General features: G+C 44.1%; 1 protein-coding gene across 6 annotated transcripts in view; it reads right to left on the minus strand.

Moving 5' to 3' along the window:
• The window catches only part of MAD1L1 (mitotic arrest deficient 1 like 1), a 385,042-nt gene that overhangs the window by 88,233 nt on the left and 282,336 nt on the right, over window positions 1–14,473 (minus strand). For all 6 annotated transcript variants that reach the window (XM_087732706.1, XM_087732708.1, XM_087732710.1 and 3 more), the window contains exon 17: window positions 6,236–6,426. In XM_087732706.1, the coding sequence (XP_087588832.1) occupies window positions 6,236–6,426 (191 nt within the window). The remainder of the gene's footprint in view (window positions 1–6,235; window positions 6,427–14,473) is intronic.

The following is a 14,473-nucleotide window of genomic DNA, read 5'->3' on the forward strand; positions in this document are numbered from 1 at the left end:
TAGCACTCCATCAAAATTGTGATTTCTTTCTCCTCTCGAGACTCATCAAGGGTGAGGAGAGAAGATAGAGATGCAAAAAGAAACAAACAGCTAGAACGTGCTTCTCAGAGTTACTCTGCTGGGTTCAAGGAGGAAATAACTGAAACTGCAGGTATGCCAAGCATGTGGACTCAGATCCAGAGCTCCCAACAGTGCTGCCAGCTTCAAGACGAAACAAGAGCACTCAAGTGAGTAAAAGTAATCCCTGTATAAACCATCCTGCTCATTCTGAGATGTAAATTGTTCACTGGTGCACCCTGGCCAACCTGATGCTAAGGCTGGGCTGGAATCTCAGCAGACTGGACTCTCTCCGCACGTTTAACACGTGAGTTTTGTCTCCCCCTTTCAGCCAGCAGTTTGTCAGCATCACTTTGTCTTTGAAAAATAGCCTCTGAGATCTTTCTTACTCAATCCAGCCTCATTTCCCTCCTCAAGAAAAGAGGATTAAACTATTACTTCTTGTCCGCATAGCTGTCCTATCGCAGTTTACACACCTTGTCAATATGGAGGCAACAGGCCAGCAGGGTACACAGGCAACAGGGCAAGCAAAGGAAGACTGGGAAGTTAGAGATGGTATCTGCCCTTCCACCACACCCTTCTCCCATACAAAACCTTTAACCCTTTCACCCCGCTATGTTCTGCCTCTGCACCCATGGTGAACCACATCAGAAGCAAGCGTTCACTTTTCAGATTGCCTTGAAGTTTGAGAGTGACAGTTCCCCTTACAGATCTGCAAACCAACTCTTTACGTAACTCCTTAAAGAGGTGCGCATCAAAGACGGTGTGCGCGCACTAGCTGTTAATTTAACATGTTGCAGAAAAGCTGTTGATTTTATTACCAATCAAACAGGACACCAATAAAGGTTTTATTTTGCAGCAAGAAGTGCCAGCCCCGTAGCTGGCAACATTCTCAAGCTGTGTCATGATGCTTCTGGTTTTGTTTGCTGTCTGATATCTTGGGCATTCTCTTTCAAGGCATCAAGCCTACCACCTTGGGGATGCTCTTCAATGAGCTACCACTGATGTTTGGGTTTCCATTTGATAATTTTGACAGAAAATAACAACATGGGCAAGACCTGGAAGCAGACAGAATTCTGTACTCTGCAAGACTGGGCTCTAAGGACATAGAAAATATCTGTCTAAAGGCAGCCTTTTGGCCAAGAGTTTATGAGCTCAAACACACAACACTGCTGTGATACTGGAAAGAGTTTGTCCGTTTTAACTTCCTTACCAACCAACTTAGACCCCAAAAATTTATACATGAATTACTAAGAAATCTGAGCATTCCTTACTGAGAAAGTAGAGGAACCTGAAACCAGAAAGATTTCAAACACCACTACATTTGATGTAGCTGCTACACAGGATCAGATCGACTGCCTTTTCTGTCCAGGATCCTATCAAGAATAGTGACCAGCACCACATTCATGCCACGACAGTGGAAACAGTTTACCTGAAGCACAGTGAATAATCAAGCACAGATTCCTCTCTCTAAGCACTCTTCTTGCTCCCTCTTCTTCACTCAAGTCATCATTCCCAAGTATTTCCAGAGGATGGAGTTCAATGTTGCCAGGTACAGCAGCAGCAAAACCATATGTAGACACAACCCAGAAAATAAGCAGCATGCACAGGAATTTTCTTCCTAACATCTGTAGTAAGAGGTTGCCTTTACACCTCAAAGCAGAGACCTCTGCATGTCCCTACTTAAGTTAAATGTAAACATTTAATGTAAACTAGATATTATTATGTGTCCACAACGATCTTAACATTGTATTGGGTCTTCATGGTAAGGTTTTGGTAGCTGGGGGCCTACAGGGGTGGCTTCTGTGAGAAGGTGCTAGAAGCTTCCCCCACGTCCCACAGAGCCAACGCCAGCCAGCTCCAAGACGGACCCACGACTGGCGAAGGCCAAGCCCATCAGCAACAGTGGTAGCACCTCTGGGATAACATATTTAAGAAGGGGGAAAAACCTGAGCAACTGCAGCTGGAGAAGAGAGGAGTGAGAATATGTGAGAGGAACAGCTCTGCAGACACCAAGGTCAGTGAAGAAGGAGGGGGAGGAGGTGCTCCAGGTGCCAGAGCAGAGATTTCCCTGCAGCCCATGGGGAAGACCATGGTGAGGCAGGCTGTCCACCTGCAGCCCATGGAGGTTAACGGTGGAGCACATAGTCACCTGCAGCCCGTGGAGGACCCCACACTGGAGCAGGTGGATCCCTGAAGGAGGCTGTGACCCTGTGGGAAGCCCACTCTGGAGCAGGCTCCTGGCAGGACCTGTGGAGAGAGGAGCCCAGGCTGGAGCAGGTTTGCTGGCAGGACTTGTGACCCCATGGGGGACCTGCGCTGGAGCAGTTTATTCCTGAAGGACTGCACCCCATGGAAGGGACCCATGCTGGAGAAGTTTGTGAAGAACTGCAGCCCGTGGGAAGGACTCATGATGGAGAAGTTCACATAGGACTGTCTCCCATGGGAGGGACCCCATGCTGGAGCAGGGGAAGAGCGTGAGGAGTCCTCCCCCTGAGGAGGAAGGAGCAGCAGAGACAACGTGTGACGAACTGACTGCAACCCCCATTCCCCATCCCCCTGCGTTGCTGGTGGGGATGAGGTAGAGCAAATTGGGAGTGAAGTTAAGCCTGGGAAGAAGGGAGGGGTGGGGGGAAGGTGTTTTAAGATTTAGGTTTTATTTTCTCATTATCCTACTCTGATTTGATTGGTAATAAACTAATTTTCCCCAAGTCAAGCCTGTTTTGCCCATGATGGTAATTGGTGAATGATCTCCCTGTCCTTATCTCAACCCACAAGCCTCTTGTTATATCTTCTCTCACCTGTCCAGCTGAGGAGGGGGGTGACAGAGCAGCTTTGGTGGGACCCTGGTGTCCATCCAGGGTCAACCCACCACAAACATTTCAGAAAACCTACTGAGTTCCTGCCCTCAGCAGCACCTTTAAGCCATAGGGTCTATAAAATAAAAGGATTTCCACTCTTTTCATTTTAAATTGATTGGCTTCAAATGCTTTGGCTGAGACTGTGTCTTTAGGCACAGAAAAAGAAAAAGCCCATGATTTAATTTCTCTACACTGTTTGTTCATTTGTACAAGTGTCTCCAAATCATCTCCTCTTCAAATTTGATCAGTCTTTCTGTTTACCAAAAGACTTTCTTTGTCTGAAACAATTGTCACTGCCTTTCTAAAGACCTCATTTCCTTACTCTCATTCAGGATCTACCCAGGGACAAGGGTAAACAGCATGATGTACACATGGCCAAGCAATGGAACCCTGCTTTGCCACTGCTTAATTCCAAGTTGGCTAAGCTGATTTTGAGGCTCCCCAGTAATGTTTTTTTGTTTTAACAGATATATTTAATAGGTTGTTACAAAGGGAGTTAATGCAATTCTTGGATATCTCATGGGTGGCCTGGCCTAGACACACCAACCAAGCATTTTGCAGAATGTAAAGTCTGTGTCATGGCCTAACACACCTAACGTACCAGCAACAGTATCAGAATATGAAACTGTCAAATGCCCCAATAACTATAATGCATTACATCCCACAAAAAAACCATCAGAAACTAAACTCCTGGTGAGGAATCTGTAGCACCGCTTTCCACAGCATTTAATTAAAAGAATAAAAACGAGCAAACAAGCCAGAGCGAGCTGTGAAGTCTGAGATGCGCCTTGCTGCCTATGCACTCACACACAGAGTGTCTGAAAATCACTGGAACATCCTTCAAGTTGATGAGCTCATCTGTTGCATCGATAAGGATTGCCAATAAATACTGATACCATTTCACTGGAATTCAGTGCTCACTTATAGACGCAGTCATTTATATTCGCAGCATGGCACTGTGATTAACCCTTTCATTGAAGCTGTAATTCATTAACATGAATTGGCTGGACACATACAGCATGTAGATAACAAGCTGTACTACAGTAACAGCATACCTTGGTCAGGAAAACCAAGCACATCTTTCATCTTCATTTAGCTTTGAAGGGGTTACATTACAGTAGCTCCTACTGCATCCCTGCTATTGAAGCCTCACTGAAAATTAAATGCCACCAGCAGTGCTACTGAAATACGCTCTAAAGTTTACAGGCAAACTACAGAAGCTTGTAAAGTGCCAGGGGACTTCATTGGTTTAATTATATAGACCCTGTTCCATAAATTGCTTGAATGGAATAAATAAAAATAGCACTCCCTGCTCTGTGACCTCTTTCGGTTAATGAAATGCACACAAACACCCACAGTCTGCTATGGCTCAGAAATTCCACATAAACACACAACCTTGCTGGAAGCCGTAGTCAAGATTCAAGCCTTGGTACATACATGAGAACCAGCTGCCTGGACTCAGCAAGGAAATAATTTGTTGTTTATATTCTACTGCTATTCTAAGCTGCAGACGGTGGGAATTGTCTGTGATTTACTGAACGGGGAGAAAGAGTCTGAGATTTTGTTGTTCAGGCTCTAATTAGCAAATCTGCTTCTCTTATCCGAAGAGGCGTGTGAGGTAAGAGAGGCTGAGGAATTCCATGAATCAATAAGCAATCCACCCTTGGCTTTGGGAAATGTGAGATCTTGAAACTGCTGCTGCTCTACCTGGCGACACTTGCCACCATCCTCCGCACATACTTGGGAATAAAGACTTGAGTGAAGAAGAGAAAGCAAGAAGAGTGTTAAGGGAGAGGAATCCCCACTTGGATTATTCATTCCCTTGCATGTAAGTTATTTCTATTGCCATAACATGAAGGAATATTTGATCCTACTGAAGACAAACTACTGAGAAGCCAGCCAGCTCTTGTTCATGTGGCCAGCATGCAATTTTCTCATGTTTTCTTAACTTTCTCCAAGCACTCCATCTCTCCTATGATGCAGAAAGAACTGCTAATTCTATTGTCTGGGCATGGCATCCGACAGACATCTCCAGGAGTCTGCTGAAGTTTCATTCACTAAACATTTAAGACTATGGGTGTGAGCACAGGCCTCTGGAGGTCTTAGAGCTAGCAGCATTGTACCATCTCAATGAGAATTGTTTTCAGGATTCAAAGATGGTACCTTAAACCCAACAGTCATCCTCCTCCCCAGACAGTGAACTTTATTTTCTTGCTGTCATCTGTCTCAGTCCAGAAATGTCATAAGGCCAAGTAACACAACAGTTTGGGCGATATTTTCCTAGTGTTCCTAAGGATCCTAGGTGCCGTCTTATACTTACCCTCACTTGCTTTATTTGGTGGGGGTATTTTTCTGAGGGTCTAGAGTTGCAGAACAGGAAAATGATTGTCCTGTTATGTAAAGAAACAATACTGCAGCAATCCACACGCAGCACACAGCAGTAGGTCTGCAGAAACAGAACTTCTCCAGGTCCTGCTTGTAGAGTCTGTACGGAATGCCTCCAAAACCCTCATCCTTCCCATAAATGAGACTCACTCCAGGGTGATCAGTGGGAGGCAGGTACGATTTCAAGTGCCAGCTGTGTTTGTCACCGAGAAGAATGTTCTCCTACTGACCTGTAAACCTGGGCTGTTGACATTTGAACCGACATAAAGATGTAACTTAAGAGCTTGATGACTCTTGTGCTCTCTAATGTATCAACCCAACTGTGCTAGCTGGAAGCTAACGCAGAAGAAAAACAGCACCTATCAAGCCAGAACCCCACCTCAGACCACCTCGCTAGACCAATAAAGGTATCAGACTGGCAGAAGACAGACTGTTACTGCTACTCATCTGTGCTGTTCACATAAATGGCACTTCACACACACAAGGATGTGCTCAAAAGGAATTCCAATTTACATAAAGACAAGATGATGACATGCAGACAAGCTAGAGGATAGCAAAGACAGTAAGGACATATATCTCACGGTGAAATAAGGATGAAACCTTGATGGTTACATAAGGTTTTATTGCGGTGGCATATATAACTGGTAACATAAAAAGGTGAAGTGCAAGGCCAGGTGCCTTAGGTATTATGCACATATAGTCTCTTCTCTTTACTCCTGACTTTGATATATAAGTAGGAGACCAGATGACAAACCTGCTAATGTAATTTTTTAGAAGAAGAAAGGATCTTTACTTCCCTCATAAGGAACACCCTGTCACATCACAGGGGGGCAGTGATTTTCCAGTCTGATCACTGAGGAGAAAATACATTCTGGCATGCTGAAAACCATGAACGCAAAGAAGCAGGTGCAGCCAGGGGTGCACAAACCTACCTTAAAAAGCAGGCAGTCCCCTTGGTGCTCAGCATAAATGGAGGTGAGTCGATACTGGTTCTCAGTCGTGATGTCGATCTGGTAGCCCGTTAGTGTGTAGCATACCTTGCGAAACTCCTGGATCTTGGTCTGGAAAACTTCTTTCAGGCGCTGGTTTTTTAGTTCTGCACTTTCCACTTGCTTCTTCAGCTCTGTGTAGGGGAAGAAAATGGGTGCTTTGTTATACGTCATCAGCACAGAGCCCTTGCGCCATATTTACAGTGCTAGCCAAATTAAGTGAATTGAAAAGGTTAATTAAATTTTTAAAAAGTGAATTAAGCAGGCAGAGTAAAGAAACAGGCAAGCTAGATTCCTCTCCTCCTGGCCCCAGCAGACCAAAAGATAATAAACTGGGGAATAAAGAAAACAGACGTGTCTTGGTGGGATGGATTTTTCTTTTGCTCAGCCAGCCTTGTAACAACACGCTACAAAATTCAAAGCTATTACATCCATTTTGCCACATGCACACATCTTATTTTCTACATGGAACCCAAGAGAAAGGCATTACACCACAGGAAGCAAGAAGGCAGAAAAATGGTAAGAAATACGCCTCTGTATGGTTACATCAGGAGGAAGCTGCCTATAAGGGAAATCTCCTCGAACGTACTCTTGATTTGACTGTAAGTGCTTTGATCTCAAATTGACACACTGCTTAGGAATCCCTTAAGATTAGGGAAGGGGCTTTTATTGTGATAAAAAGCCTGAAGAGTACCACTGCCTCTGTGCATTTGCTACCTTAACTGGACTAGTCCCTAGAAGAGAGGTCCTGCGAGACTGCCTGCCACTCACCCTGTATTTTATTGCTACAAAGGGAGCTGCCAGCACTGTGAATCCTTCAAGAGGATACACAACGATTACCATGAATCTTTCACCCAAGGTGCCTTCTGAGTAATTAAACCTCGATTTATCCCCCCATTAATTACAGAGATTGGCTTTACTTTAATATACACTAGAGATGTCTCCCAAGTCAGCCTGTTTTATCAACACTGCAGTCCAGAGTTCGAAAAAAACCCTGACTCTTTCTAACAGCAAACAAATAGACTTCCTCACTCAGATACCTCTTTGTCATTCTGAGGTTTAAGGCTTTGTCTGTGCTGTGATCAGAGACATAATGGCAGCACATGTAGGCCATATGTCTTTATTTTAGTTAGTTCAGAGTCCAGCATTAGGACAGAAGAAACTTCAGCAAGATGACTGCTTGAGGATGAAGGAAGGTTTTTGGCTGGGTTTATACAGCCTACGCTAAAGTATTACTGTTTCTCAAGCAAGCTGGAAAAGTTTTTGCTCAAGTAGTTGCTGAAAAGTGTTTTCATTGACCTCCTAAGCGTAGTGCAGGAAGAATGTAGGATGGCAACTGCAAGGCCATGGACTTGCCTATGATTCACCTCTGAGCAGCCGCAAGCGCGCCATGAGAACACGAGTCTCCTCTTATCTTCTGTACTGCTTTAGTTTGGAGCTGGGGGTGGGACAAAAGGATAATTCAATGTGTTAAGTCAAAGTGCCTTAAATGCCACTGAGGATCCCCCTGCTCAGAAGTACTTTGGCCTTAATCCAATTCAGCTTAATCCCCAGGCAAGGACAGGGACTCTTTAATGGTTAAAGAGAACTACGTGTCCCTTTACTTCTCAGTGAGAGCATCCACGCAGCGAGAGGTAACGCTGGCCAACTCCTTACCTTCGGTTAATTCAGCTCCACATTCCTGAGTAGCTTGTGGACATGATGTATGAGCAAAGTATTTCCTTTACTCCAGGTCTCCCCCCAGCTCTAACTTGCTTTATCAAGGGCAGCAAGCCAGTCTTGGGGAACATCACATACCAGTTCATTAAAACAGTATTATACAGGCAGCCCTCCAGTTGCTGGGGGATGTAAGGTAAATCCACCCACCTTCCCATTCCTACCAAACTCATCACTGCGTGATTAGCTCAGCCCTTTCTTGGATTGTTACAACCTTTTCCCCATCATCTCAGCTGGGTCTGGTCTTTGATTAATTGAGTAATCAGTCTCTGAAATCAGGAGGTTAATTGGCAGCTCTGACCTCAATATTCTCACAGTCTTCATTCAGCTATGCAATTGTTAAGGACAAAATCCTATATATGAAAGTAAAAATTCAGTGACCACATTGCAGTGGTAAATAACATTTCGCCGCTGTCAGAGACAGCGCTGCCTTTAATATATTGCACATGTCTAACAGCAATATTTTTTTTCCTAATAAATGCAGCCTAGCCTTGGAAAAGTAAATCTGCCTTTTCCTACTGCATCTTGGAGGCTGCCTTTCCTGACTTTTATAACCTTGGAGGTGGATAGCACCCTAATTCATGAACTCCTTGAACAGCTTTCTGCGTTATTCATGAAGAGTTAGCGCCTTTTCCACTGTTTTGTCTCTCAGACTTGGTACTGCTAATGGCCATCAGGAGCATCCTCGCACCCACTGGGTTGCAGCCTTATCATCCACCCAACAGCGCTGGCCTAGTTAGACGACAACCATGTGAATCTAGAATAGCAACTAAGTGATGGCAACTGCTTTCCTCTACTACCCTCAGGGTGAAAAAGGAAAAACTCTTGACTACAATCAGTCTTCTATGCAAGAAATCCTGAGTTTTCCAATTTAACTGAAGGACTAGCAAGCCTTCACTCCCAACAGCATGTCCTCACCTCCTCCCCACCGTTCCTCCTGGCCCTCTTTCCAGTGCCTGCAGCAATTTTGGTGTATTACTGTGTCAGATGTCCTGGCTGAAGGAATTCAACTGCATGAAAAAACGTTATCTCCCTGTTAGAGATGTCTCGTGTCAGCCACTGGTACAAGGTGCTGAACTCAGTAACTGCTAATGTAGACACAGCCAAATGTGACAGCACCAGCCAGGGACAGGACAAAGCTCTGTCATGCCCTCTGTGGCTCCATTAGCAAATCCCCAACAGTGTTTCTTTAGTGACACAGCTTGGGACCGGGGCAGAAAAAACATAAGCAGGTACAGGGACACGATAGGAATGCTTAAGTTTGCAACTGCCCCCAGTGAAAGGTCCGTTGAACCCTAACTGGAGAACAGAGATTGCTCTTCCTTTATGCCCAATTAAATTGCAGTCCTCAATAGCTGAGCTATAGCAACTGCTGATGCCTACCTCTTGCAGTATTTATCCCATGGAAACAATTTGACTAGGGACTATTCCCAGATTAACTCAGGACAGCACTCAGGACTGAAACTACTCCCCTGCTTTCCTTTGAGGGCTCTGCTGACATAACCAAGAAGCCACATTGTGAGGAGGATTCACGAAAGAGTAACTTGGTAGGAAGTTAACCTGAGACTTGAGAAACGGAAAATGGGATCTCACTGCTGAAACAAAGCCATTTGAGACACCCTAGGGTATCCTTCACAGCTTCCCACCATGCTTCTGCAGGAAAGAGATTTCCTACAGGTTCTGTGTCATACCAGTCAGCCCCAGGCCCACGTCTCAGACACTTTGGGGTGTCTAAAACAGCAGAGGATGCCTATTTTTAGGCACTGGGTACCTATGTAGCCTCTCTGCACCATGGCTCTGCCTGCACGGCCCTGGCGCCGCAGATTCCCTGCACCCAGAGAAGAGCACAAGCAGCATATGCACTGACTCAGTGACAGTAATTAACCTTTCTAATATTTCCCCCACCAAGTGAAGATGTTAAGCTAAGAGGCAGCTCATTGTTTGCTGTGTGTCTGAATTCAAAGATGTGACAGCAGTAATTCTTAAGCCTCACCTAATACCACTAATTCCCACCAAATTTCTAGCACAGTCAGGAAAAATTGATTTAAAAGTCACCATTTGCACAGAGTGCAATTCAGCGTATTTCAGAGCAATGTTTAAGGCACAGCCGTAGAGGCCACTGAACAGAGGGAGATCCTTTCAGGATGGGTCAAGTAGCGTAAATAGGGCAGGTTTCTGATGACAGCATTACTGTTTCCACCTGCTCTATCCACCACCTACAGAACACTGAATGTCCTTTAAGATCTTTCACAACATTTGGGGAATTAGGTTTAATTTTATCTTTAAAAGACAGTGTTTGAAAACTAGAATCCCTGTATTTAGAGCACTTGTGTGAGGTCCTATGTTCAACTCTGTTCCACTTGCACAAAACAGGTGAGAGAATTTGCAGGTATGCGCTGCAGAAACCATGGATGGGGAAGGTCACACCATAAACATCCTTCATCCCAGAGAAGCATCCCTCACCGAAGCATTAATGAAACAAATAAGAACTGAGAAAATAAGTGTGAGATTTGGCAGGTTATGCCTTGGTCAGGGATAATGACTGGCTGTTGACTTTGCCTGGAAAAAAATAAAGGGGAACAGACAGAAAAGGAAAATATTTGGAAATCATACTACCCCATCTCCTTTGTATTCAGGCCAAGAGTATGCACAAAAAGTTGCCCATCCTGAAGAGTTTAATGGGGGAAAAAAAATCCTCACTGAAAAATCATTAATCTGTTACAAAATTAATATTGCCAAATGATTAACTTCCCCCTAACGATGCTGCTTCTTGAAACACCTTGTATTTTCACACACTTATATCGCCTTTAATGAATAATTCAAACTAGTTTGGATAAATAAATAAAATATGAGTTGGGCTTTTTTGGTCTCATATTGAAAATGTCACTGCTTTTTATTCCATTGCTTTTACACTCTTTACATCTGAAAATGTTCACAGCTGCCTGGAAATACCTCAACTTTGGCTCTTGCTCCGAGTTCAGCTAGGTCAATCAATAGCAATAGCAGCCTCTACACCAAAGAAAACCAAATCCACGCTTAACCTTTTCCCCAGGGAAAGAGGAGGAAACAATGTGGCTCTCAGCATGCCAGAAGTGGCATGAAATTAAACGTATCCCTAGTCGTTTCCAGGAAAACACAAATTCGTTCTGCCCATCCTCAAAGATGCCACAAGCCATATAGCTGCATTAATTCAGTTGTGATCCCAGCTAATATCTCTCTCTCTCAGAAATGCCTGAAGTCCTTTCTAACTCTCCATTAAAGGTTACTTTCCCTTAGTAACATGTTTGGGGGTCACTCACTGCAACACACACAGGATAAAGTATTTACACATGAATTCCGTCCCTGCTGACCCTGCCAGAATGCCTCAGACAGATGCCTCCCAACAGTGCTATGGAGGATACTGTATTTTTACCAACCCTGCTCTATTTAAACAACAGACTGCTTAGGTTTTGCTTCCAGCCTACAGAAGGGATGCCAGTACCTACCATCTTGTTCTCACCAGGTCCATAATGGGAAAGGGAAATGCTGTTTTCTCAATTCCAAGAAGCAAGCCCATAATTACCCTTATTCTCTCCCATCTACACAAGCTGCTTCTCTCTATTTCCGTAACGTCATGCCTGCCATGCAATGTCACCCATCCATCACTCCCACCTATACCCCCAAACTGTTATTTAATTACGCTCTCCTATTGCAGGTCGATCCTTCCCATGCGACTCCTGACTCTCCACAACTCTAACACTGCCCTTCTGCACCTGAAACCCTTCCAGTCATTCCCCTGTTCAAACCCCAAGCTGAGTTTTTCTCTTCCAGTTTTCATTTATTAGGAACAGTGTCTGGAAAGAGTTCTGTGATATTCTGTGAAGGACACAATATAAAAATAAATTGTATCATATTAAACAAAGGCTAATAGAAGAAGAGCTGAGCATTTTCTGATGTAGGCAAGTTTATGACCATTGCTTTTAAGAAATAAAATTCGCTTTGCTAGATTTTATAGGTGTGTTTTATGGCCTGGGTGAGTGAGGGAGCGGGGGAGAGGGACCACACGACCTGACCGGCATGGCAGCCCCACGCTACCCTTACTCAGCCTTACAGCCTGGCAGACTCAAAACACTCATTGCAAAACTTGCAATTTGTGACATTACAACCATGAATTATAACTTTTCTTGAAGGTAAAAACAGTTTTATATTCAACAGACTGCACTGGCTGTTCAATTTTAAACCTAAATGGTATTTATTTGATCAGTCAACACTGGTTTATTTTTAAACCGTCTGTGTACCATATGGTTCAGTGCACCTCCCAGCCCCCTCCTCCAGCCACCAGCTTGCCCTTCCAGCAGCTCAGCGAAGAGTTTTCAAAGCCAGCATGATACAAGTAAAGGTCTCCGCCACCATGGCCAGCTACAGCTCTTGTACTGCCCAAGAACTCTCCGCTAAGAAAATTTCCCATACGTTTCTCTTCACTGAAGATGCTTGTCTGAAGTCCCCATTTCAGACAACACATCTATCTTTACAAGGGTACCATTTCTTGGAGGGAAGTCCATAATTAACCTTTATCCTCAGATAACCTGCACAAAGTGTCGGAGGGCATCAGAAGGCTACGGTGAAAGAAGCAGGATACTGAGGACTAGAGAGAAGAAGCTCTTGTAGTACCTACACACACATATAGCATGGATTAGGTTTAAGTAAAGGGTTCTTCTCCTGATAAACCTGAGATTACAATGCAAGGTTGAAAAACTCACAAGTACACTTGAAGTTGGCCTAAGTACAGGATTCAGCCCTGGCGGATGAACCACCACCGAGCAAAAGGCTCCCTCAGGGGATCCCAGCGTGGGCACTGCTTGGAGCTTTCTCTGCCCTTTTCTTCCTCATTGGCAAAGCTGTTTCGGAGTGGGGGAAGGCAGGAAACAAGTGGGCTTTTGGAAGCCCAGCTCAGCTCCTCAGCCACCCCCAGAGCGTGTCCATGTTTTCTCAGTGAAGGCAGTGCAGTGTTGTGTAAAGAGACCCTGGGTAGCTTTAAAATCACTGACTTAAATGATGTGAACAGCCTGCTTGCAGCAATACAGAACTCAGTGGGGATGGCAACATTCACCCCAGATGCAGGATAAATTAACCTCAGGAGAGCTATTTATTGCCCAAGGTGGATTTCACCAATTAGTATGATATGGCACAAACTGTTTGGAAGTTAGGATTGTCACACTGGTCATAAATTGTGAACTAACCAGGAAGACATTTCCCTCCACCCCCCAAATGATGATTAAAGTCTTCTAGCCACATTTCCCTTCCATACAGCAATTATAGACCAACAGCGCTTCCCAGAACAAAGTGATGTCAGCCAGAGCTGGAGGTAGTCATTAACTTCAGATGCAAAAAATAGCCTCACCTTAAAAATACAAATATACTGTGTCGCTTAAGTTTACAGGAAAGTAGTTACCTTTTGCTTCTAGAACAAGCCAGCAAATATTAGGCATAAGTCTTCCAGCCTACCTGTTTTCCAGGTAATCTATTTTGGAGTTACCAAAAAAAACCCAAAACCCACGTCACTGGGACTTTTCACAGGCTATAGTTCAGGGAAGTCCGGTAGCAAGAACAGGGACATAACTTGTATCACTTCTCAGAGGAAGGAGAATCAACTTCTTCACTAGGCTGTTTCCAAGAAAAAGAGCGGTTTTGATACCACTCAAGTGTCTAATGTAAGAATTAATCCTAGGGACTATATAATTAACACATATAACACACATTGTTAATTACATGGGGTGGTCTGCAGAAGCATCTAGTAGGTGAATTTATCCCCTCTCTGATCACTTCCCCTGCACTCTGCCCATTATCTTGTTTCCACTGGCACATCACTACTATTACTACTACCCCAAAACACTGGATGCTATTTAAACCTCTGAAACAGCATCCAACATCTGCTATTAAAACAAACACAGAAAAACTGCTCCTAAAATATTTGTTTGTTCCTTCTCAAAGTGAAGATTATTTGCAGGAGTTATAGTCATTCACAGTGCAGGGTGGACAATATTCAATCATGCATTAGAGAGTGCTTTAAAGTTTGTTACCTAATGATGTTCACCGAGGCTACGAACACGAGCTTTTCATCACTGGCAAGAGATGATGTCAAGGTTTTCCAGGAGCACAGCTGTTTTGCTCTTCCTCCAGGAACTTTCTATGCTCACATGCTGATGCTGAGACTCATGGAAATGCTATTTGGACTCGGTGATAGTGTCCAAGATTACGTTACTTATAGTATCTTGGCTCCTTCTCTCCCTTGCACTGCGAAGTCCATGCTCACAACACAAAGATATCATAGCTTTGCAGGCAGATGGATCTAGATATAGAATTAATAAACACCTAAAGAGATTCCTACCATTTCTGAAGTAGCTTATCAAATAACTATGTGCTGTAAGACAGAGTCTGAGATGGGACAGGGCACCACACAGACATCCTTTAGTTCTTATTTGGGAT

This window comes from Nipponia nippon, unplaced genomic scaffold (genome assembly GCF_047370975.1).
Source record: "Nipponia nippon isolate SJK-2023a ecotype South Korea unplaced genomic scaffold, ASM4737097v1 scaffold_5, whole genome shotgun sequence".
NCBI lineage: Eukaryota > Metazoa > Chordata > Aves > Pelecaniformes > Threskiornithidae > Nipponia > Nipponia nippon.